The 26,087-nt window shown below is 39.6% G+C and overlaps 1 protein-coding gene across 4 annotated transcripts in view; it reads left to right on the top strand.

Annotated features, from left to right (window-relative positions):
* The first annotated feature begins 2,340 nt into the window (after positions 1-2,340).
* The window catches only part of OGFRL1 (opioid growth factor receptor like 1), a 46,027-nt gene continuing 22,280 nt past the window's right edge, over positions 2,341-26,087 (top strand). The window contains exons 1-8 of one of the 4 annotated variants that reach the window (XM_027602005.2): positions 2,466-2,731; positions 7,592-7,678; positions 7,828-7,909; positions 10,885-10,963; positions 11,053-11,119; positions 11,226-11,371; positions 15,356-16,049; positions 21,064-22,849. In XM_027602005.2, the coding sequence (XP_027457806.2) occupies positions 2,495-2,731; positions 7,592-7,678; positions 7,828-7,909; positions 10,885-10,963; positions 11,053-11,119; positions 11,226-11,371; positions 15,356-16,019 (1,362 nt within the window). In that variant the 5' untranslated portion in view covers positions 2,466-2,494 and the 3' untranslated portion in view covers positions 16,020-16,049; positions 21,064-22,849. Of the gene's footprint in view, positions 2,732-7,591; positions 7,679-7,827; positions 7,910-10,884; positions 10,964-11,052; positions 11,120-11,225; positions 11,372-15,355; positions 16,229-21,063; positions 22,850-26,087 lie in introns of those variants that run through there. The other 3 variants (XM_027602007.2, XM_035728525.1, XM_027602006.2) reach the window with 3 other exon arrangements.

Here is a 26,087-nt window from a genome sequence, read left to right as displayed (position 1 = left end):
TTACTTAAGGTTTTGTAATACCTCATGTAAAATTATGTTCTTTAGAAAATGTATTGCACGGCTTGGCACAAAATCTATAGCCCTATAAAAATCTGATATATTGGCCAAAAGGTAGTGCGAAGGTAAGGATTTAATTGTAGCAGTTCAAACACATATAGGCTTATGCAGACACTTTTCACTGTGCCATCATCTACTGCTGTATAACAAACTACTGCAAAATTTAATGACTTAAAACATCAATCATTTTATTATATTTCACTGTTTTGAGGGTTAGAAATTTGAGCAGGGTTCTGCTGAGTGGTTCCCTTGTTCCACATGGCATCAGTGGAGGTCACTGAGAGGTATTCAGTTGATGGATGGTCTGGTCTGGAGGATCCGATAAAAGTCGGCAGGATTCAACAGGGGATGCTGGAAGGCAGGGCTCAGCTGGGACTGGTGACCTGAAGACATACACAGTGGCCTTTCCAGCATGGCAGTCTCATAAGTGTTAATCTTCTTGAATGGCAGCTCAGGGCTACCAGAAAGTATGTTCCAAGACAACTCAGTAGAAGATGCAAGTTTCACTGTAGCTTAACCTTGAATATTTAAGATATTTTATTTTTGAAAATCCTCCGTATCCCAGTTTCCAAAGCAAGTCACTGAGGTCAGTCCCAATTTAAGGGGTGAGGAATTAGACTCTATCTCTTGATGGGAGGAAAGCAAAGAAGATGAGGCCAACTCTAATCTACATACAACTAGACCAACTGATGGAGCACCTGGGCATAGCAACTATCCTTAGACTCCCTCTGTCTGGAATGCTTATGGCTGGACAGACAGCATTTACTTCTGCAATGTGTTCTGGTTCTCTGCCAAGAGAAGATGAATCCAAATCCTCAGATATGAGCAGTTGGATTCGTGTGTTCTACTGTTGCTCCATTTTTTTCTTCACTGAGCCATTATGATGAAAAAAAGTCTTTCTGTGTGTTTGGTGTCTATTATGCATTAGTTTTAGAGCTTTTCCCAGTCTCGGACCCTAGAGGGTCAGAGCTACAAAGGACCCTAGAGATAAAATCTGGTTGTGTTTTATAGATGAAATTTAGGTCTAAAGTAGCTATGTGACCTGTCCAAGGTCAGAAACTGATTAGGGACAGAGCCACAGCTGGAGTCTCCTGCAGCGTGCTTGAAGAGAGGCAATCTTGATTCATCTGTAGAATGGGTACCCTGTTCTCCTGATTTTTCCCCTAGAAATAGACCAGTGGCCTTGACTCGGTCTCCCATTTTATCATACAATATTTAAAAAGAAACCACATATTTCAAGTACACCAATTTATAAGATATATCTAACCTATTTTCTCAGTTCACATTCAACAAATGTGTACTGAGTACCGACCAAGTTCTGGCGTGTATACAGACATGACTGCCTTCAAGAGGCTTTCCTTCCAGTTAAAAGGCCGTAACACAAAGTTTACAACGGCCACTTTGCTCTGGGCTACTTATTTGATCATGCTATTTTAACTTTAAGTATTTCTATAACACGTGTTCCCTCCTCCTTTCATTTCCAGGACAGACCAAGAGGCCTACGATTCTGAGGTTTTAGTCTACTCGGAGCATGGATTTGGAGTGGGTGATAGTAAAACAATCATCAGATCAATGGGGAAGTCTAACTGTTATTGCTCCTTTTGTTTCAAGAGATATTTGCTCATTAGATGAGGTGACAGATAGCTTTGACTCTATCTCGTCCATGGGGACTCTAGGTGGCTGCCCTAAATACATGCATGCAGTCGTGGTAGCTTGGATTTTCTGTTTATGTGATATGCCGTCACCATTAGCTTTTGTCTCCTGCTGTGGCTAATTTATCTTTCTCCCGGACCAGCCGGGAGAGGAGGAGGAGGAGGTGTGGACAGGACTCGCCCGCAGACTGTGACACCGCCTTCGATATCACGTCCACCCCAGCCCGCGGCTCCCAGAGCTGGGCGGGACCACTCTTCCCGCTCAGCTGGGAGGAGCCCCAAGCCGGTGGTCCTGCCCCGGGTAGGGGTGGAGAGGGGCTGGTGGTCCTGCCCCGGGTAGGGGTGGAGAGGGGCGGGTGAACCGCAGACCCGGATCCTCCCCAGGAGACGTCAAAGGCCCAGCGAAGGCAGGCCTTCCGGGGTGGAAAGGGGGCAGTGAGGTGTGTCCCTGAGGCCGCGGGTACGGAGAGCGGCGGCAGTTCGCTCCCCGGGACTCCGGGCCGGCGCCGGCTCCCGCGGGTGGGGAGAAGGAACCAGATGGGCGGGTTCAAGCGTTGGCGGCGGCGGTCCCGGGGCCGCCGGCTCCTCCCCGCAAGTGTGCCTGTCTGCCGCTCGCCGCGCTGAGGCAGTGCGGCGGCGGGCGGGCGGGCCGAGGCTGCCGCCCAGCGCCCTCACCGAGGCCATGCCCGGGCGCTAGCGTGCCTGCCGCATCCCGCGCCCAGCGCCCCGTCCCGCGCCCCGCGGCCCCGCAGCCCCGCAGCCCCGCGCCCGCCGCCGCCTCTTCAATGGGCAACCTGCTCGGCGGGGTCAGCTTCCGCGAGCCCACCACCGTGGAGGACTGCGACTCCACCTGGCAGACGGACTCGGAGCCCGAGCCCGAGGAGCCGGGGCCGGGCGGCGGCGGCGGCGAGGGCCCGGGGCAGGAGCCCGAGCAGCCTGCGCAGCCCCCGGAGCGAGTCGGCGGGCGGCCCCGCGCCGGCCCCGCGCCGGACGAAGACGCCGAGGCGGCGGGCGCCGAGCAGGTACGCGGCCCCGCGGTGGCCTCGGGCCGGGCCAGGGCGCCCCTGCCCCTTGAGGAAGGACGTCGCCGGGGACAGGAGCAAACGCCGAGCGATCCCCGCGCACAGGGGGCCGGGGCGCCGGTGGCTGCTGGTGCTCTGCGGCCGGACCCCTCGGCGCCCGCGGCCGTCCCGCCGCCCCGCGGACCGGGGGCCCTGCCGTGGCCGGGAGCGCCGGAGCCGTCCCCTGCCGGCCTGGGGCCTGACCGCGGGCGCGCGGAGGAAGTCCCTCAAGGCAGAACCCAACTTGAATAGGTGTTTTCTTTGCCTCTGCAGAGCAGCTGGGTGCTGCGAAGGTGGGGTGGGAGGAACCTGTCCAAAAATAGAAGATTGTGAAAACCGGTCTAGTGCGTGTTACTGGTAAAAATTACCCAGAATAAGGAGGGACTGCAACTAAGGAGCTGCGAGCACTCTCCCCTACAGTAGGGTCTACAGCCATTAAAAGTATTGCGGAAGGTCCCCAACCGAAGTTGAAATGCCACAATTCTTACCCTAAGTAAGGCCTTTCAACTGAGGAGTTCAGGGCACTCTTCAAAACTCTTGTATCACCCAGAGACTTGTTGATCCGACTGTGCTTAAATCATTTGCCTAATACAATTTGGAGGAGAGGTTAGTAAAGAGATAAATATCCCTTTTAACCTCTGACGGACTGAAAATAATTCAGAAAACTAAAAAGGAGGAACTGTATAACCAGCCCTCTAAAAGAAGTGGGCATCGTGGAGGTATTTAAGGTTTGGGGTTCTGCATTAGGCCCTCCTCTTTATCAGCTGGGGAGGAATGAGAGTGAGGAAAACAAAAACAGAAACAAAACACAGAGCCCAAAGTCAAATATGACCACAGGGTGCTTGGCTGGAGTAGAGGAGTCACCACCTAAATATTACAGCTAAGGCTGCCTCGTAAATTTGGATGATCATCTCTGTGTAGGTCAGGAGAAAGCAAAGTCCTAGTGCAGGCTCTATGGTAAACATGTTATTTCAGTCACCTGCAATTTCGGGGGTTGGGTGGGAGTTGCTGTTTTTCAATCCCCATTTTAGACAAAACGGAGACTTAGAGAGTTTGAGAAGCTTGCCCAAGAACATCCAGGGAGAGAATGAATGATGCAAACCCAAGTATGTCTGTAACCAATGTAGAACCTTTAACCTGTTGGAATTGCGACTCTCTCTCTGCTCCTGGTGTTCTGGTTTGCTGATGGGTCATTTGCATTGTGAATTCAACACCCCCCCCCCCAAAGTATTAGAGGCTGTATGCCAGTTTCCCTTTCTCTTGTCTCCCAATTAAGTAACCTCAGAGAAGTCTGGGATATCAAAAAACACCAGCTTAGATTCAATCCAGCTAACTAGGTCCATCTATCTAAAACAATTTGATAATTAATGCTTCAGTCTGTTGATTGTGACCCCAGAAAATGGTAAACCACAGCAGTCCTCCCTTTTCCCCTTTAATGATTTATTTTTCTTGTTAGTGTCACCATTTAACTTCCTTAAAAAAATCTCCTTTTTAATGTTGCTTTTTGACTCTCAACTCCATTTGTTGCCTCTCCCCATAGTCATTTGCAAGTACTACTAGAGCTACCTTTAGAATATATCCCAGTCTGACTACTTCTCACATCCTTCATTGCCTTCATACCTAGTTCAAGTGAATATTTGACAAATGATGGTGCCATTTAAGTAAGATGGGCAAGTCCGGGGGAAAAAGCATCATCAGAGGTTAAATCAAGAATTCTCTTGAATTTTATATCCTATTAGACATCTAAGTGGAATTCCTAACATATCTGTGGATGGAGCCTTAGTCCAGGACTGCAATCATCAGCTTCTAAGAATGGTGGTGTACAAAGTCCTGGGAGATATGTGGTCGTTAAGGACTGATGAGGAATAAGAACTAAACCCTGGGCACTCCTCAATTTAGAACATGTGAAGGGGAGGAGGAGCCAAAGAGAAGGCTGAGAAGGGGCGACCAATGAGATAGGAAGAAACCAGGAGAGGTGTGGCACCTGACTGTGTTTCAGGAAGGAGGGAGACAACATTTAACTGGCCAGTGCTGCTGGGAAGTTGCCTGAGTTGAGCACTGAGACATGGTTTGGTGAAAATGGAGATTTCTTAGTGATGTTGAAAGAGCCGTTTAGATGGAATGCTGAGGATGAAAGCCTGATTGTGGTGGGTCATCGGAGAAGAGGAGGAGAAGACGGGGGTATGCACAATTCTTTGGTGATATTTTCCTATAATAGGGAGCAGAGCTATGGATCTGTATTTGAGGGGGGATTTGGTCAAGGAACGTTGTGTATGTGTGTATTAAGATTAGTGATACTATAGCATGTTTGTCTGCTGAGGGGAATGATCCAGAAGAGAGAGAAATTTTGATGATGCAGGAAATAGGAACAATATATTAAGGAAAAAAATCCTTGGCTGAGCAGGTGAAAGGCAACAGGATAGGGAATCCAAAAGGAGAAGTTGGAGGAACAAGGTCAGATGCTTGCAGGTTGGTACATTTAGAGGTTGGAGGAGGCAGTCATTCTCATGATAATCCTGGGAAATAGGTAGGGGCATGAGTCATTATCTTTGTTTCACAGAAGATAAAACTAAGATTCAGTTAAGTGGTTGGCTTAAGGCCTCACAAATAAGTAGCAGAGTTAAGACAAGCCAAGTCTTGGGCTGTTGACATTTTACCGAGGTTCCTATCATGCTCCTTCACTTTTAGTGGAGCTGAAACGGATTCATGCCTTGTAGCCCCAAGCCTGGGATTCCAGTTCCTGTGCTCTCACTGAGCTTTGGGGCCTTGTTCAACTTCTCTAAGCCTGGGTTACCTTGTTTCTAAGCTGGAAACACTAATAACTGCCATCCAGCTGTGTGTCATAAGAATCAAATGAAATAATATACATGTAAGTGCTTTGTAAATGGAAAAGTGCTTTCTATACAAATGTAAGATGATGATTCATATGGTTGTAGCTCAGGCTAAATAGATTCAGAAACTTGCTAGGCAGAGCTATTTTGAAACGTGTGGCAAGGACCAGAATTTAAGCTTTTCCTTGCTTATATAACATGACAGAGTAGCTAATGTTAAACATCAGAGAATTTGGTGTTAAAGTATCTCTATACTTGTAGTAATAGTGAGAATCACACCACTTCAAAAATGTGCGAAAATTGCTTGGAGGATGCTAATCTATCAACACAGATGGGGGTGGAGGATGATGAGAAAGGGATTGGGAGGGGGGTGAAGCTCCTGATGCACATTCAGACCTAAACTATGTCTTCTCTTTCCTCATTGTCATCTGTCTTATTGTCCTTCTGCATGACGCGGGACACAAAGCATTTCCTTATCCATTCGAGTAGTACTTATAGTTAGAGAATTGAAACTGACTACATTGACCCATATCTTACATTTTAAAAATTATTCATGGTGGTGAGAATTTTTAGAATTTAAATAGTATGAATAAACTACCACATATAAGTTACTACAATCTGAAGTTCATTTCATTTGAGAGCTTTTACTACTTTGTGTATATATGTCTTAAATTTGCTGATTTATGTCACCTTGTGTTATCACTGGATTCACAGATTATTCATGCCTGTGTGTACTTGTTATGGTGCTATGAAGGATGGAGTTTAGAAAGCTATTTAGATTGTTTTAAAAAATCCCCCTTTCTTTTTTTTTTATTATGTTATGTTAATCACCATACATTACATCATTAGTTTTTGATGTAGTGTTCCATGATTCATTGTTTGCATATAACACCCAGTGCTCCATTCAATACGTGCCCTCTTTGATACCCATCACCAGGCTAACTCATCCCCCACCCCCCTCCCCTGTAGAACCCTCATTTTGTTTCTCAGAGTCCATAGTCTCTCATGGTTCATCTCCCCCTCCGATTTCTCCCCCTTCATTTTTCCCTTCCTACTATCTTCTTCTTTTTTTTTTTTTTTTTTAACATATACTGCATTATTTGTTTCAGAAGTACAGATCTGTGATTCAACAGTCTTGCACAATTCACGGCACTCACCATAGCACATACCCTCCCCACTGTCTATCACCCAGCCACCCCATCCCTCCCACCCCCCACCACTCCAGCAACCCTCAGTTTGTTTCCTGAGATTAAGAATTCCTCATATCAGTGAGGTCATATGATACATGTCTTTCTCTGATTGACTTTATTTCACTCAGCATAATACCCTCCAGTTCTATCCACGTCATTGCGAATCATTTCATAAGTTATATTTTCCTTCTAAGTACAACTAAATGTTGCAAAGTTAATGACAATGTTCTTTGTAGAATTGATTTATTATCTTAACAATTTTTTAGTATTATGTATTCAAAAATAAATTTTGTCATAGAATCACTTGTGTGACCTCTGGTAAAGTAAATGTCTTAAATTCATTTTGAGTTCTATATCTGATGAATATTGATCTAGGACATTTGGCCTCTATAGGTTCTTGGTGAATAATAAAGTTTTTTTATTCAGTAAAATACCTTAGGACAAATGTTATTGGGTTCAAATCAGGCAAATAGAATGCCAAAAAATGTTGCTAGTAGGCACCATTAAAAGAAAGTTTCTAGAGCTCTGGATGGAACAAGGTTAACCATGGCCTCGTGGTTGCTGGGACTTAGTGATGAGTACTCAGGGCTTACTATAATACTATGCCTGCTGTGGAGTAAGTTATAAACTCTCCTTAGTAAAAAGTTGAGTAATAAAAAAAAATTCTAATATTGTCATTATTCTGAACAGCTTATTACCTTTCAGGCTTTTCTTATGGATGTTCATTATTTTAAGTGTTCTAGAAATTTCTCAGATTATCTTCCTTCACCATGTAAATGGAATTTCACTTTTTATTTTAGGGTGGTGATGCCACTGAAGCAACTGCCAAACCAAAGAGAAGCTTTTATGCTGCGAGGGATCTGTACAAATATCGACATCAGTACCCAGTAAGAGTATAGAATGTTTTTTCTAAAATGCAAAATATTTCCCTTCTGTTTTTCTTATTTTGTGGTGCTAGTAAGCAAACATGCAAGAAGAGTCCTGTGCCTTTTTTATATGTCCATATGCTGGAGATTGACTTATTTTTTTCCTTTAGCAGAACTTCAAAGATATCCGATATCAAAATGACTTGAGCAATCTTCGTTTTTATAAGAATAAAATTCCATTTAAGCCAGATGGTGAGTAATCTGCTATCCTGGTAAAAAGCAAACTTTAAATAATAACATATACCTAGTTGTTCTTTGTTTATTCTGTGGTCAGTAGCTTTTTAATGCATTTGTTCATTGACTGGCTTTACTTTGGTCTGTAGTCTAATGTGTCCCCAAAGTCCTAGACTCTAGAGTTGTGAACATCCACTTGGCAATTTCTGGAGGAATAACTGTGAATTAGCAATACCTTCCCCCCACTTGTTCATGGTGGCTATTGTATTAAAGAAAGTGGGGGCCACTTCTGTGAGAGGCAAAGAGTTAAGATTTATAAATTTATAGAATCATAGAATATTAGATTACTAAGAAACTTTAGAGGAAATCAAATTAATCTTGCTCATTTTAAAGATGAGGTTACTGGGTCTTAAAGTTTGAACGACTGACTTGTCTGATCACTTGACTGTAGAGTTGGGTCTAGGATCCAGAGTTCAGTATTCTTTTCACCAAATTATTTAGAACATAATTGAAAAGTAATGTTTATATTAGAATTATCTTTCCTGTTGATTTTCAGAGTCAGGGGTCAGGGAGCTCCAGCAGTCCCAGTTCAGTGTTCCAATATCCTGGGAAGGGAACTCCAGAGACAGTAGATTTCCATTCAACTCTGCCAAATAAACTGCCTCCTCCTTTACAACTGTACAAAACTGCCCTCGTAGGATCTTTTCTAAGATTCTCCCCCTATAGGGAGAGGATGCATCCACTATGGTAATATGCATATTTCCCTGAGGCACCATCCTGTGGTTCATGATGGGCATCCTAATTTTATCCAGGTCAAACCAGCCAAGTTGGCATCTCTCCTTCTCACCCTTATCTCTGTGAGGTGACCAGATGGCCCTGGCTTCTGCTCTTTGTTCTTAGTGGAAACTGAGCCATATCCACAGCCATGTGAGTCAGGGAATGAGGCTCATAGACTGCAAAGCTTTCCAAGTAGCAGGACTACATTCTTTGGTGAACTAACTGGATGAAGGCTGTCTGAAGGCTGGGTGGAGTGCTGGGAGGAGGAATTCCTCTACTGTGTACTGAGAGATGTGACAGTTGGGAGTTTGGACTTAAGAACATTGTTGCAACGGCCAGATTGTGTCCCCAAAATCTGCTCTGATTTAGGAGGAAGCATCTGGATAAAAGTGCTCTGTTGTATTTACTAATGATAGAAACACACCACTTTATTTACTAATTGAAATAATATTGATTAAATTATTAGGGTTTTTTTTAGGGCCTGGGACAAGAAAACCTTTTGAAGAAATGCAATGATAGATTAATTTGACTCTGACTTGAATTTAATAAAATTTACCTAAAGGAATGCCTTTAAATATTAAAAACATTGAACATGACAGTATTTAACTGAATTATTTTTGTATTTCTAGTAGTGAATTTATTTTTGAGGTAGTAATTTAAAGTAATAACTTAAAGCACTGCATTAATTTTTTTGTAATCTTTACCACAAAATTTATTTTGAAATCTTATAGGGTTGGTAGGGGTCAGGAGGAGTTTTATCTAAGGTCACATAAAATGTTATTCTAGTTTATTATATAAATTACATAAACTCACCCACTTTCCTCCCCAGTATGTGTACACATACGCATATCCTTCCCCCCACCCCACACAAACACTTGCCAATAAGCATAAGCCTGCAATGATGTATTTTAATTATTAAGCAGGAGGAGGGGTAGTGGGAAGGGAAATCATGGGGTAAATGGTTTTAAAAACGCTGATAGGGCCAACAGTATGATTCAAAACAACTTTTTACTCAAGCTTCCAAGAGTAGACTTCTACTACAAACTGGTGATCTGTGGTGGAAACGAGAATGAAATCAATTACGTTTCGAGAAATATGTTGTGTTTTTTTTCTGTAAAATTGACTAAATGGCCACGTAGTCAAATGTGGGGACCTAGACAGAGTTCGAGAAGCAGGACGGTTTTGTTGTACAGTTGGCCCTTGAACGGTGGTGTAGGGGTAACGGGCCCTAACCCCTGTGCAGTCAGAAATCCACGTGTAACTTTTGACTTCCCCAAAACTTAATGGCTAATAGCCTCCTGTTGACTGGAAGCTTTACCAGTGGCATAAATAGTTGATGAACACATATTTTGTATGTGATAGGCATTATGTACTGTATTCTTAGCGAAAAAGTTCAAACTCAGTGTTGTTCAAGGGGCAGCTGTAATAAGTTCTTATGCGGAAACAGTAGGATGTGGTAAACAGGGCTTAGTTTTTGGAACCAGAAAGACCTATATTCTACTCCTAGATTTGTTCTTTTGTTAGCGTGGGACTTGGAACAAATCATACAATGTCCTCATTGGTAAGATGGGGATGGTAGCACTGGCTTGGGAGAGTTCTGTGGCGATGAAGCTGGACGGTGTACACTGTGTGGGTGCACGCTGTGTACCCACATGGGTCCTTCTGTTTTTCCTTCCTCTCCTTCCTTCTCCTTTTTCATGCTTTTCTCCCTCTCTTTCTGTTCTCTCACCTCTTTTATTCCTTTCTTTTTCCCTGGGCTACATTTCATTTTGATCCCGTCTTGCATTTAAAGAACTAAAAAAATAAATAAATAAGATAAAGATCTTAGGACCATCTAGGGCAGGGGTTGACAAACTTTTTCTGTCCAGGGCCAGATAGTAAATATTTTCAGCTGTGTGGGCCACATGGTCTCCGTTGCAGTGTGCATGGCTGTGTTCCAATAAAACTATCTCTAAAACAAATGCCATAGTTTGTCAACTGCTTTAGAGTAACCCTGTCTGATAGAACTTTCTGTAACTTGAGGCGCCACTGAGTTTTGAAAAATTAGGCCTATTACATAACTGAGCATATGGCATAGGGTATGCATCTTGGCATAATTTCTGCATGCTATTACTAAATGTCAGAGGTTTTAATATAAAGATTAAGTGGTTAAATGTGAAAGTGCCTTCAACAATGTCGTAAATGTCTGGCTCATTTTCTAAATATTTACTACTTAGGTGTTTACATTGAAGAAGTTCTAAATAAGTGGAAAGGAGATTATGAAAAGCTGGAGCACAACCACACTTATATTCAATGGTCAGTTAACATTTCTGTATCTTGAACCGTGTCTATTTAATCATGTATGTTTTCCAGATAACATTAATATTTATTTTTCTAAAAAATAGGCTTTTCCCCCTGAGAGAACAAGGCTTGAACTTTTATGCTAAAGAATTAACTACATATGAAATTGAGGTAATGCAAGCTCATTTCATTTTATAGGAGATGGCCAGATAATATTGCTATTTTATTGTCCTGGTAACTACCGAATCATTTCAGCTGACTTTTCCCCCCCCCTTAGGAATTCAAAAAAACAAAAGAAGCAATTAAAAGATTCCTCCTGGCTTATAAGATGATGTTAGAATTTTTTGGAATAAAACTGGTTGATAAAACTGGAAATGTTGCTCGGGCCGTTAACTGGCAGGAGAGGTTTCAGCATCTGAATGAGTAAGTAAAGCCCCCGCAGTGCATCAGGGGCCAGCATGTTATTTTTTCTGGGTTGGAATTCTCTATGGAACATAGGAACAACTAGTAGATGGACCCAGGAATTTGAATTCAAAAGCTAGTCTGAAATGCCTTTTAGTCCTTGTTCTATGTTCTAAAGCACAACAAAACAACAAGAAAGAATGAAATTGCAGGTAGGAATAAGGCCATTCCTCTTCAAAGCTGTTTCTTCCTGAAACCTGTCTACTGCCCAGGCCAAGTGTGGCCTCTCTCCTTCTTTATACCATGGTTCTTGGCATTTATACTTATTTCTTGTATAGTTTTCCACATCCCCTCTGCTAGGTTGTGAGCTTCTTGCGGCACAGTCTGTTTGTCGAGCATGGTACCTTGTTAGATTAAATCCATAAATTAGGCCTATGACATATAAAAAATCATTTTATAAGACTGAGATGTGCCTGTACATTTCTAAAAAAGAGCAAAAATTAGAATTTTCATTATTTAGGTAAAAAACAAAAGCCCACTTTTGCTTACTAAATCCTAAAACCTGTGAAGAAAATTTAACGTGGTTTATTTGGAATTGATTTGCTGTATTCTTTTGCCTGGATATTTATAACTTTCATTAATACTTATAGCCAAAGTTTATTTTTCTTATTATTTTCGTTGTATGCAAACTGATTTTTTTTTCTTTTTAATTATAAGGTGACTTATGAATGCTGGACCATAAAACCAGCAACTTTAAAGCATTTTTTTTGTTAGCACATTATGATTAGCTGAGCTGGGCAAGTACCAAGGAAAAAAAGTAACCTAAGAAATTTTTCTTTGCCCAACAGTTTTGAGCATCAATTAACTGAATTTTTTGGTCTTTTTCTAGAACTTTCATCTTGCTTTGCTAAAATTAGTATAAGTATTATGCTTAAGCCTTCTTTTTACTTTATTAGTCACAGTCAACACTATTAAAATGGTAGCTTGTACTAAAACACTGAAGATATGGGCATAAAGCTTTATGATCCTGACTAGAAGACCCATTAACTCATAACTCAAGTTAACTTTGATTTATATAGGGCACTTACAACAGAAGCATATCTACCTCTGCCTAAGCAATGTGGGTAGCTGTCTCTGGACAGAGTTTCTGAGCATTTCTGTCATCCATCAACAGAAGCTATATGCAAGTAGCCTACTGACCTGAAGGACGGCAGCACCACTGTCATTTTAGAGAATCGCCGTCTCCAACTTCTTGGAATAGCAATCTTGTTTAGTAAATGTTTGTTGAACGAACAAACAATGAACAAAAGACATTTGCCAGTTTAAATTCTCCCTGGAGTTTTATTTTCAGATCCTCTAACTGATAGCTGGAAACAGAATCCTTCTGAAAGTTTTAGTTAAAATGATCTCCTGGCTTGGGTCAGGGGAAGGGAGCCTGAATTAACCATCACATTCCCTGGCCCCATTCAGATCCTTTTCTTTCTACCACCCACCGTCTCTCATTTCCCTTTCCCTGGGTATTGCACAGAGCTTTTATTTGTGTTTTAATCTGTGTGACATCTTGAGTTTCTTAGAGTAGGCAGGAAACTCAATATATTTATAGTAGCCCAGCAGACAAAAAAGTATTGAATGAAAGTGAAATGAAGTAACGTTCAGTGAATAAGTGACCATGACTAAAAAAAGTGAAATATTTTCAAACACGGGAGTATAAATATATAGACCAACCACTCAGATGTATTTCCAGGTTTCTTTGTAATCACCTTAGATTATGGAGCCATAGTTTAGACTCTGGAACTGCTTCTCACTTTTATTTTCTGCCTCCTGGTTCTTGCCTTTTGTGTGTTCTCTCTTCACCTATCTGGTCTTCCTGACACCTGGGGCCCTATTTACCACCCTTACTTCTGTTGGGAAGCCCGGCTTCTCTCTTTTATCTGCTGTGCAACCCCAAAGACTGCTCATAACATTAGGAGGGTTTTAGCTGTTCTCTTCTCTTCCATTTTGTCTTTATTTGTCATGTTTATTTCAAATCATACTGAAGCACTCAGTTTCTCTCTTGTATACTTCTGTTCCATAATCCTCATTTTCATTCTCTTCAACCCAAGTATTTGTCCTTTTCTACTGTTACATAAGTATTTTAAATCGGAGAGTATATAGATACAGATAAATGTGTACAGAAATTTCATCTTGGCCATTCATCTAAGACTTGGTATGTGCAGTTGAGCTGGTTGCAATAGAGTAAATTTTGTTGGATCAGGTAACTCATCTTTGGGATTTTTAAAGAAAAATATTCCCTCCACTTTTCCATACATCTCCTTCTCAGATTTATGAAGCAGATGTTGCTCAAGGATTTTATCACTAAGTTTTTGGAGAAGGGAAACTCCATACTAACCTAACACTAAGTCAGCTCTGCTGCTAATGGCACATGGTCTTAACCTCATTCAAAATGCATGTTGTCTTAGAAGACTCTTACTTCCTCACTATTAAAAAATACAGATTCATAAGACACAAACATACCTGCTATGTTTTACCCCTTTGGCCTCAAAGAGTCGAATATTAGGATAATACTTTTGTGGTAAACATCCAGAAGAACAGGGGTGGTGAAACTGCTGGACTCGTCTTTACCGAGATTTGGCTAGCCTGAATCATGAAGGTTTTTGTTTTGTCCAGATAAGTTTTCCTATTAAAATGTAAGACTGTGGAACCATCCCCTTCTGTCCCTCAGATAATTCAGCATCCTTCTTCACTTTTCCCAAATAATTTGCTAGCTTTTGTAAGTGAAATACTCCAAGTGCTTTTGGAAACCAAAGCAGGTATATGCATTATTTGTATAAAGTTCAATGTCCGGTGTATAAAACAGGTTTTAGGAAGCTAGAAATAAGTGGTGGTTATGGTTGTGTGTCAGTATAGGGTAAGTAAATACCTGGGCTGTTGATGATGGATGCAGCCAGGTATTTGTAATAAGGCAACTATTGCCCGGTGTTGTAGGGCAGATATATTATGAATTGTGAGAGATATAGGCTTGGAAAACCTTCCATCTGATAAAGGCCTTAGTTTGGGGATAGAAGAGAAGTTTGTGCAATTTGGGGAAAAAGGCGTCTTTGGAGTCCATGCCATTAGAAGCAAAATTTAAAATAATCTGGGGAAAAAGGAGAGAGAGGCCACGGGGGGAAGACAATTAGGTGATTAAGTTGGGAGAGGTACATAGAGGTGGCCCTTAGTACCATATTTAAAATCATAACAATAACAATGTGAATTTTAAATAGTATCTAATATTTTTTGAGTTCTACATGCCCTGCATATGTCTCAACTCATTTTAATTCTTCTAACAGTCCAGTAAGATGGGCCATTTCCCCTATTTTACAGATGAGGATACTGAGTCAGAGAGCGATACTATAACTTCACATAGCTGTGGGTGGTAGAGCCATGGTGCAAACTCAAGTGTGACTCCAAAGCCCATGCTCCTAACTATGTTCTGCTAAAGAAGTCAGTTTTGCATCCTTTGTCAGATTGTTCTAGCAAGGTAGAGTGGTTTTTGCTGCTTTCCTTATAAGTTGGCTAAAATGGTGGATTTTGCTGACACTGTGAATCATACCTTCAGCTGACAGCTAATGTTGCATTTATGTTTGGTACCAGTTACCTGTGGTGGGTACAATACAGTTGGTGTTGTTGCAAATAAATGCTCCGGTAGATCACATCCTCAGTGTACTTAATAAACAACAATTCAACATCAGTGGGAATCAGTTTTAGATCTAAATATTTTTCAGATATGAAGAACTAAAGCAACAAGGGGAATTTATATTATGTATTTGAATTTCACATAGATTGGCATTACACTGAAGTATAAGGTTTCAATAACGTCTGATTTATTCTTCCCATGGTGTCTAATACGACTTTCAGTAAAGTCATTGTTCGGTTAAAAAATATTTTTCCAATATTTTTCTTTCCCCTGCTTTCCTTCACCTGATTTCCACACCCCCCAACATTTTATTCAATCCTCTCTTTCAGGTCCCAGCACAACTATTTACGAATCACTCGTATTCTTAAAAGCCTCGGTGAGCTTGGATATGAAAGTTTTAAGTCTCCTCTTGTAAAATTTATTCTTCATGAAGCTCTTGTGGAAAATACTATTCCCAATATTAAACAGAGCGCTCTGGAGTATTTTGTTTATACGATTAGAGACAGGAGAGAGAGGAGAAAGCTCCTACGTTTTGCCCAGAAACATTATACGCCTTCAGAGAATTTTATCTGGGGGCCACCGAGGAAAGAACAGTCAGAGGGAAGCAAAGCCCAGAAAATGCCTGCCCCTCCCACCTCTGGTCATATCAGTCAAACTTCTATGCACAAAAAATCCAAGGACTCCAAAAATTCCTCCTCAGCTGTTCATTTAAATAGCAAAACGGCGGAAGAAAAAAAGGCGGCACCTGGAGGGCCTGGAGAAGAGACAGACAGGCCGGGCGCCGAGCCCAGCAGTGAAGCTACCAAGCCTGGAAACACAGAGGACGGTAAGGCCGAAAACTCGAATTCTGACCCGGAAAAAACAGGCACCAATCCCACAGAGAGGAAGGAGGGTGCAGCGCCCGCTGAGAACAAGGAAGAAGGTGAAACTCCTAACAAAGACTGTGAAGATCCTGGAACTGCAGGTTCCCCTGGTGAGGGACAATTACAGTGAATTATGAGAGACCGCACACCCCAGCAGTAGGTAAGCGGGGAGGAACCTGCAAGGTCTCCAGAAGAGTGGAGGTCACCTTGCAAATTTTAGCCATTCGTTTGTGATTTCTGTTGTCAACGTTTTGTTGTTGGTTTTTCATTCTGAATGACAGTGAATTTAATCTTTAGTGGGAGGTTTTAAGCAAGACCCAATAAACGAATGTATTCTGTAATGCTTTTAGGGTGTGACTTTTCAAATTCTGTCCGTAGTAATTGCTTTTAAATTATTTTCAATGTGTCTAGAAATAATCATGTAGTATTTGATATATCAAATAAATTCTTTGGGAGATGCCAGTCTACACGAATAAAAAGCAAGAGGATAAATTTCATTCTGTTGCCATGCTTTTGCCCAATTTATGGATTTATTTCTTAAGCTGGAAAAACAAATGTGGTCATTTCAGACTTTTTCGGAAAGTAATTTGGACTCATCACTGCAACACCTCCACATGCTTATTTTTAAATTCTGGTATGTGAAATTTGTGTCCTCGGGGAGCGATCATCTCCCAGCCCATTTCTTGGCCCCACTGTCCTTTCCTCCTTCCGTCTCTCTGCACTTGCCCTCATTTGCCATCTTTGTCAGCCAGCATGTACTTTTCTAGAGTACGTTCAAGTGATCCCCTGTACTGAAATTTAAGTGGAACAGAGGGGACACTTTCAACTGTACGATAACCAAGAATTTGCTTTTTTTAAAATAACAAAAATGTTTTTCTATGTTAGATGCTTAAGAACCAATTTTGATGCAAAAGTCCAAGAAAAGGATTTTGCTTTTATGGCTGTTCTATATAAATTTGGTGCTTGTTTCTGAATGCAAATGACTAAAGAATTAAAAAAAAAAGGAAAGAAATTATTCATTTTTTTTTTTTTTTTAAAGATTTTATTTATTTATTTGAGAGACAGAGAGAATGAGAGAGAAAGCACATGAGATGGGAGGAGGGTCAGAGGGAGGAGCAGACTCCCCGCTGAGCAGGGAGCCCGATGCGGGACTCGATCCAGGGACTCCAGGATCATGACCTGAGCCGAAGGCAGTCGCTTAACCAACTGAGCCACCCAGGCGCCCAGAAATTATTCATTTTTAAACAGCATGCTTCTTATACTGGCAACAAGGCAGTGGTCCCTAAATCCTTGACTATCTGTGTTCCGTGGGCTATGAAATTAATAAGAGTGCTTAGTCCAGAGTATCTTTAAAAAAGAAAACAATTTGATGGGTCTCTAAGTTGTCAAACCTTGAAATTGAGAATAGATTTAAAATTCCATATCCTTAGGTTTAGCAAGCCCTTAATGTGTTGATACTGGTATTAAGAGCAAGTAATTTTATTTCCTGTACTACTATTACTAATTAATATTACAAATCCGAAAATAATCAGAAACGCTGTGGTGGGAACTTCAAAGCATACATGCAAATATAGTTAAAGCAATTAATAGAAAAAAATTTCACTTTCATTTGTGGAGCGGAATTGGCTCTTGTATGTCTCTTGGGCTTTTAGATTTCACTTTAACCCCCCGAGAATTTTTACTATGTCCTATTTGTTAGTCATATCATACCATCTTCTGTTACCTTTATGATCAGGGGATTTCCGGCAGAGGATTTCTCAAGAATATATCAACAGTATGCCTTTAGAAATACTTTATTGCTTTGAAGTTTACATGAAACATCACAGTTGCTCAAACTTAACTTTTTAATATGAATATTAGTAACCAAGTTGTTTATCATAGTCCAATTAATATACAGCGTTTTCTCATTTTTGGTTCCCGTAATATCCCATTTTTTGCTTTCTCTTGTTTTGTGAAGTGAGCATAAAGATTTGGGGAAACAATTCTGCTTTTGCATTTCAGTTTCTTTTTTGTATGGACCCTCTAATGTGGTGCTTGTAGCAATGTCCCCTTAGAGCCAATAAACAGTGTTCCAGAATTAGACAGTGAGAGTAGTTGTTACATTGAACCGAATTGTAGGAACATGATTAATTCAAAATATCTTACCAATTTTGAATACATTATAAAGTGGTCAGACTGCTTTCTAAGTGTATAATATTAAAAATTTGTGACCAGATATTAAAATATTAAAAAACAGTGGACAGAGACTAAAATAAATGGTTATAATCTGAAATGACTTGGAAACTGTAGTATATCAGAGCCCTTACAAGTAAAAACATTTCATTCAACAATTTAACTTTTAGAATATTATTCCTAATTAGGGTTTTGATTAGATTGTGCCAATTAATTTGAGAATATTTAGTCTCAAGGGAAAAACTGTCTGGCTTCCATTTAAAACAGTGGCCTTTTCCCACTATGTTGTTTTTAAGATCCATATTCATATGTAATAGTATGATTCCTCTATTTAATCTGCAAATAATTTATGAGAGAATTCTTCAGTGGAGAACAAGTGAGGGGATGTCATTCCTTCGGCAAATAAAAATTATGAGTGTCTGGAATTTTTTTTCTATAAAGAATACTTTGTACAATTAATAGTTTTTTAACTAAGATCTATAGATAACGTATTTAAGTGGGTCTTAGGTATGAAACAGCCCTCTGGGTTTGACTGTGATGTTTTGTATTTTTAAAAACTACCATATGCTTGCAGAAATTTATTGAGAAGCTGTTTTAAAAATGCAGCGAAGCATGGCCAAATAGCTAGAAACATTATTGAATCTTTGCAAATATATAGACTTTATTGTTGTACCTTGGACCGCGAGGATATAAACATTGGCTATTGATAAAATATTAAATTGCATTTCATGGCAAATAGATGTTATATCGCTTGGTTAGTCTAGTACATTTCTAATATTTTGTGCTTTCATATCTCTAAGGAGATCATATATGTGAAAGTATTTTGAGATACTGTAAAGTGATATAATTATAAGATATATTTCTGTACAGTAGAGAAAAAGTTTATAACATTAAGAATATTGTATCATTATACCGTTTCATGCTTAATTTCATAAGAAACTCAAAAGAATCATGATAGAAGTGAAAATGTGTCTGCTTTCTCTAATCAGGTCTAGTTCTCAGTTCAAAAATTATTTTATATAGTTTTATTTTGAATTAGGTTTTGAGACTACTTTTTTTTCAGCTTCAAGTAGAAAATAAAATGTATAACTCAGGAGTTACTAGAGAAGTTCCAAGATTTTTTTTGCGAAGTATTAAAAATACAAGTATATAAAAATGTCACTTAACAACCATCATTGTCATTATGTTTCATATTTTGTTGTATAGAATTACCTACTTTGCTTCTAGCTTTTATGCTTTAATCTGAGTGAAAATATGATCTGGCGAAAAAGGAAAAACAGTGCCAAGTTCTATCTGAGTTGCTCTTTAAAAAACCATTTTAGTAGGTAAACTTCCATATCAAGTGGTCAAAAACTGGTTGGAACTGATAGAGACTATTTGGTTAATTGTTTAAAGTTAAATTTCCCAAGTTTAAAATAGAATTATGATTGAGTTTATACTCTGTTGAGGAACTGAATCAACCAGGTTTTTTGTCTTTCTATAATTGAGGTTCTTCTAGAAGTTTTATTTCCTAACCTGAGAAAAGAAGGACATTCTTGATCTTACTTGAATGTTGTTTCGTCTATGGGTCTCCCATGTCTATTTGGGCTGAGTGGGAATTCTTTGTTATAGGAATGTTTTTTTTTTTTTTTAAAGATTTATTTATTTATTTATTGAGAGAGAGAGAGAATGGTAGAGAGAGAGCATGAGAGGGAAGAAGGTCAGAGGGAGAAGCAGACTCCCCGCTGAGCAGGGAGCCCAATGCGGGACTCGATCCTGGGACTCCAGGATCATGACCCGAGCCGAAGGCAGTCGCTCAACCAACTGAGCCACCCAGGAATGGTTTTGAAGACTTCTAATTTGTTTCCCCACTTAGAGAATTCCCCTTTGTCTTTTGGGGTATATGTGTTAAATATAAGGTAGGCTGGAGTCAGAATTGCTAGAATCATTTCAAATGCAAGTGTGGTTGTAGAGAATGATGACAGGTAGTCATCATAGTATGGGTCAATCAGAGTCAATGTAGGATCTAGAAAATTAGGAGTTACATGTTTTGGCGTCTTTCAGCTTCGAATTCTGTAGTGTTTATGGCATGAACAGATTTGTGTGGGTAATCTCTAGGGTGGCAGTGAGTACTAGCCTGCCTCCTTCCCTGTTCTGTTATCCAGCCCACCCAGCAGATTGTGTTCAGGGACAGGCTGTGTTTTTAGGAATCCCTTATTACTGAAGTTAATAATAATATAATTATAAATATGAACGCCTGGAGGTGTCCAGATGTGCCTTAACTAATGTAAATGGTTTTCATTCAGAAGTTTAAATTTTTACTCCATTATAAAATCTTGCCATGAGGAACTTTCCAAACCATGAATATCAGTTATTTTAATGAATTTACCTTGGTGCTTTTTCATTTTGGAGAAATTTCCCTTTGTGAAAATAGCATTAGTTCATAAGGAATTGTACTTGCCACGGTGTTCAACAACGTGTTATATTTGACAAAAAGTGTTTACGGTAAGAAAGATTAACTACATTGGTACATTTATTTATGCTCTTGCTTGATTTTGCTACATGCTATGATTTTCATTTTAAACATTTCTCAGTTACTACAAGCAATATTTATCTGTATTTTGCTCTCTTCTTAGCTGCAGATGGATGCAGAAAATGGAATTCTATTAGAGACTTATTTAAAAGTTTAATTCCAGTAAATGGTCAGAGGAGTCTGAAATTAATTTTCTTATTAGAAACATTCAAAAAGCACTGTTTTTGCTTTTTTTCCTAGATTAGAACGTTTTTTGTCATCTGCTTTTTTCCTGATCTGTTGAGAATTATTGTTTTAGTTATTTGTGGGGAAATCGCTTCTTAAAATGTTTGTTGCTTGAATTAAAGTTTTCATATGGACGATACAATTAAGTGGTTTGTTTTATGGCTCACACTATGCCTGGAAGTAGAGTTGAGAATGGGGACTAAGAATCAGGTGGGCAGGCATCTTGGTCAAGTGGAGCTGACACTGGGTTCCAGTCTCTCCAAAGGCATGATGGGTCCTCAGAGCTTCCTCTGAATCATGAGGGTGTTGAGCCCCATTATCCCTGACTTCTGAAGAAGGTGGACTGCCTTGGACTCCATACACAATTTTAATAGGTATCAATTTTCACAAAATATCTGTTATAATTTGCTACCATTTTGTAGTTGTTTAGGAAATTGTGAGCAATTAGACACCTGCTATGTAAATTGTAGCTGAATCTTTATCTTGGGAAACATTGAAATACCATTTCCGCCCACCCCTCCTCCCAGTTCTTCAATCAAAAATTCTTTTGAGTTGTTCTTTCATAGGTAAATATTAAAAAGTTTTTATAAAATGACTCAGTGTATTTTAAAAATGAACTGAAAGGGAAAAGACATTGATGCCTACTTGTTACACTGAAAGACCTTGTTTAAAAAAAAATTAGAAACCTTATGAAAATATATTTAAGCTATGAAGTTTATCATATTTTCATTTTTAAATTATAGCAGAGTTTATGGAACAGTTTACTTTTTAAATTGTAGCAGAATTTATGGAACAATTTACATTTACATTACGGAGAGATTAGTTATATAATAATCTTGGTCCTAAGAAATGTTCAAGTTCTGTACTCACTGGTCAAATGGTCATTATTTTTTTCAGTGCTAAGAGATTTAGTTTCAGGTAAAGAAAAGGAAAACACAAATGGAACAAAAGATTAAAAACAGTAACAAGAAACTTACCACAGAAATAAAGATATAACCAATGATGTGTCTGTACAAGTGACAGAATTGTTGGGAGCAGATGAGCTGTACAAGCTTTATGGTGGGGATATGATTTCAGAATTAGCTCTATGTTATTTGTGCCCAGGAGATTAGGGATTGGTGTGCAAACAGAATCCCATTAATACTCTCATCTGAACCATGACTTCCACCTACTCCACAGTAGACTGAAACCTTTCAGTAGATAGAAGTAGGCAAATAATCAGATACTAAGTTTAATTTCTTTGCCAGTGTGTTTCAACAGTTGGTGGTTTTACTAACCAGAAATTAAACTGAGGGACTGGCTGAGATAGGATTCAGTAATAAGGTTGTCTAGATATGAAGTAACTATCTCCCACAGGAGAGTTGACAGCATATTGTGCGGCGTTACAATTAAGAGATGAGAGCAAAGCATTAGCTTATCATTTGATAAGCATTTTTTTTTCATTTTTATAAAAAGACCAATGACTCACTTTTCCTAAATAAGCTATTGGCCTTTCATTAGTATTACCTAAGAAGATAGATGGCCAACTGGGTCCTGGCACTATTTTCACCTTGGAAACTACTGTGTCCTTTGTATGTTAAGTATTTCAGGAAAATGGGAAGGATTCTGAAAAGGCTGTGTGTTACTTCCCACGTAAGCTCTCACTGTCCAGCAGCCACCGGCCCTTCTCTGTGCTCCGTATCCTATTGCAGTATGAATTACAGGATGCTGTGCCTGTCTGTTAGTACCAATACCGTGTGTGGGGTAGGGGTTGTAACCAGTCTCTGGATGTGTATGGTACTATGAAACACTTTATAATTCTATAGTTGTATGGCGGTGTTAAGCCACAAATGTATAAAGAACAATAGTTTCAATTGCTTACTGCTGTGTTTTAAAATATTGTTTCTGAAATAATATATTTAGAGTTCCTTTAGAGTAATTATTTTTAAAAACTATTGCCAGATATCCTGTAAAATGAACAAAAGCCACTTCATCTTGGTTAACATTTTAGCCTTATGTTAGAGTACATTATCTTGATTTTGCATGATTAAAATATTTTTGAAGAGCTGGAACAAATGACTTGCTGTTTTTCTATGATTAGACATATTTTTATGATTATCATATGAGATCAACATTATTTCCTTTTATGTTGTAAAATAAATATTTGATTTTGAAGGGTGAAATCTTACATGTGAAGTTATTTTTGTTGCAAGATTCTGGAGGGCAGATCGCATGTGTAAATACTTGGATGTTTATTGTTTCTTGTTTTTGCTTTTCTCTAACTGCAAAGTTTAAAAAGTATGTTGAACACAGATAAATGAAAACGAATAATTAATGGAGATGACCTTCTTCACTAAAATAGTTCTGGTCTTTTTAATAAGAGTATAGTTGACACACAAGTTTACATTAGTTTCAGGTGTACAACAGGTGATTCAGTTTCTCTGTACGTCATGCCCAGATCATTACAAGCGTAGCTACCAGCCGTCACCCTACAACGCTGTTACAATAGCATTGTAATAAGTCAAATGTTTGACTTAGAGAAATGCAGCTGTGAGGTGGAAGGGAAGAGGTTGCTCTAGATATCATGGGACTGTGTGGCTGAGGATGAAGAGGGGCTTGGCTCGACTGCTCTAGATAGGCAGGAAGAGAGGACGAGAGAACTAAGAATAGACTGTGGTAAGAATCAGGATGAAATTACATTATGCATAATTGAGAAACTGTTAGAGAGGGAAAAAATAACAGCCACAGTGGTGAGGGAGCATGATTTTTAACTGCAGCCTTTGGGATTAATTGTTTAGTAGAGAGGAGTGCATGCAATTACTGTCATGAGAGAAGAATGGGCACATTGTGGTGATAGAAAATGGAGAAGTTTTCTTTTCCCCAAACGTTGAATGCCTGTAGGCAATGTAAAATCCTCAGAGATTGGACGAGAAAGTCAAGACTGAATCTGCATTTCTTTAAGAGCATAAAATTTAATATGGAGAGAATTTGGAACAAAGATTTATAATGTGTTCCTTATTTTAAACCTCAAGTGGATGCAAAGCAGGCAAGCTGGTGTTCCAGGGAGGGAAGGAAATCCCAGCCTGGATAAAAGTAATGATGGGCAGTTTGGCTTCTTGTAGGTGATTTTACGCTTTGGCTATTGTGACTAAGGGGCTGAACTGACAGAGGGAACGTATAAAGGATTATTCTGCCCTTGGGATTATCCCTGAGAAAATGTTGGATTAATTGGAAGAGCATTTAAAAATAGGTTACTAAACTGGGGTGCCTGGGTGGCTCAGGCGTTAAGGGTCTGCCTTCGGCTCAGGTCATGGTCCCAGGGTCCTGGGATCGAGCCCCGCATCGGGCTCCCTGCTCGGCGGGAAGCCTGCTTCTCCCTCTCCCACTCCCCCTGCTTGTGTTCCCTCTCTCGCTGTGTCTCTCTCTGTCAAATAAACAAGTGAAATCTTTAAAAAAAAAATAGGTTACTAAAGACAGAGATTAGAGAGCCAGCATGGATTTGACTTAACTACTCAGGAAAACTGGGTTTATTAAGTAATTTTGCTAATACTAGTTACCATTCTACTATTTTTATAACCTTGGTGTATACTTAACACTACCAGTGAATATATAAATATTTTCTTTTCAAATGGTATATAACATTTTTGTTGTGATTGAAATAGCCTGTTTTCTCAACTCTCAGCTTTGGAAAAGGAAGATTTTAGAGGAAGAAGAATAAACAAAGAAGTGGTAGATGATGTGAACCAAATGAGATCTGACAGCTTACCTCAGAAAGCTGAGCTTGTCTGAGATCTTTGAATGGATGATTTGACTCTTGTCAGAAAGAGAAGTTCAAGAAAAAGCCCTGAAGGAGTAAAAAGTGAGGGCAAAGAGGTATTTTGTTTAATGGAGCAGAGCTGACTTTCAGGCCAGAGACTTGGATCCACATGGCAAAACCATCACTTATAGTTGGCTGTGTGGCTTTGGACAAGTCATGTAAATTCTCAGGGTCTTTGGTCTCTCATTGGTAATAATATCTATTTTGTGAGTTTCTTGAAAGGATTCAAGTGTAGGTTAAACATGAGGGACATATTCAAGATACTCCTTTGCAGTGGCTGCTAGTATTCTAGAAGAAAATGAGATGTTTGGTCATGACAGACATCATGGAGAATTTATCTCAATGGAAATCAATCTACTCTAATCTATGTTTTTCCAGATTTACAGATAGAAACAGGTATCTTATAGTTTTAGTGTCGTTTTTACTAAAAAAGCTACCAGGTATGGAATTGATGATTTTATGTTAGATATACTGATATCAACAGTATAGAAAATTTCCCTCACTGGGAATATAATGAATGTACAAAAGAGCCCTTTTTTACTCCCTTAGTATTTTTTTGAGTTGATTTCCCTTTTTGCCAAGAATAAACTGGAGTATAAGGCAGAGCTGAAACCTTTTGATCAGGATCAGGAGATAATCTAGTTTATTTTAAGACACTATCAGTATTGATTTTTATCAAAAGCAGAAAATTTTGATTTCAAACCCTCCAAATAGATATTTACTTCATGTCTTAGTGGAAGGCCACTTAATAGTTAACACTATTTAAAAATGTGTATGTAGTTAATTCTATGAACATTGTGGCCTACTTGTTATTGTTTACTTATAATTAGAACTAGGAGGATGAATGATCTTGTGCTAAATAAATATTCATCTTTAAAACTTCTAAATTGTAGGTGTCTTCATACTGTGAAATTAAAATGGGGTCACCCTAGGTCTTGGGTCATTGTCCTGTTCAACCATTTGTCCTTTCAGAATGCCACCCACATACTATAAATAAGATATGAAATAAATACTTGTGGTGTAAAGAGAAGTTGAACAGTTTTGTTTTCTCTGGCACTCATTTCGACCGGTTTCCCCTCATTTTTCTGTTTCAATGTCCATATATGGGAAGGGAAATTACAGACTTCTATAGTTGGCAGTGAGTGTGGATCCTAATCTTCTAGATAATGAGGAGGTGACATGACTTTCCTCCCTCAAATGCTGCAGATGCAAGAGCTTGGGGTAGGACCTAAGCCTCCTGGCTCTCTATTCAGTGTGTTTGCAACGGGTGGCCCCTTTTAACTCTCGAGAACCCTTTGCTAATTAGAATGGATTCAGAAGCATCAGTCTAGACAGTGGGTTGACCTGTGCTACAGTATTAATCGAGGACTGGAGTCCTCTTCACAGAAGAGTTTTTTTCGCTGCTGAGTGTATTTACCACTGGCCATTGATCAAGTTTGGCAGGCTCTGAAGCAGGTTCAAACATTTCCATGTGGAAGAGAAACCCACTGGGG

Source organism: Zalophus californianus, chromosome 7 (genome assembly GCF_009762305.2).
Source record: "Zalophus californianus isolate mZalCal1 chromosome 7, mZalCal1.pri.v2, whole genome shotgun sequence".
Lineage (NCBI taxonomy): Eukaryota > Metazoa > Chordata > Mammalia > Carnivora > Otariidae > Zalophus > Zalophus californianus.
This window is presented reverse-complemented; position numbering and strand designations above follow the sequence as displayed.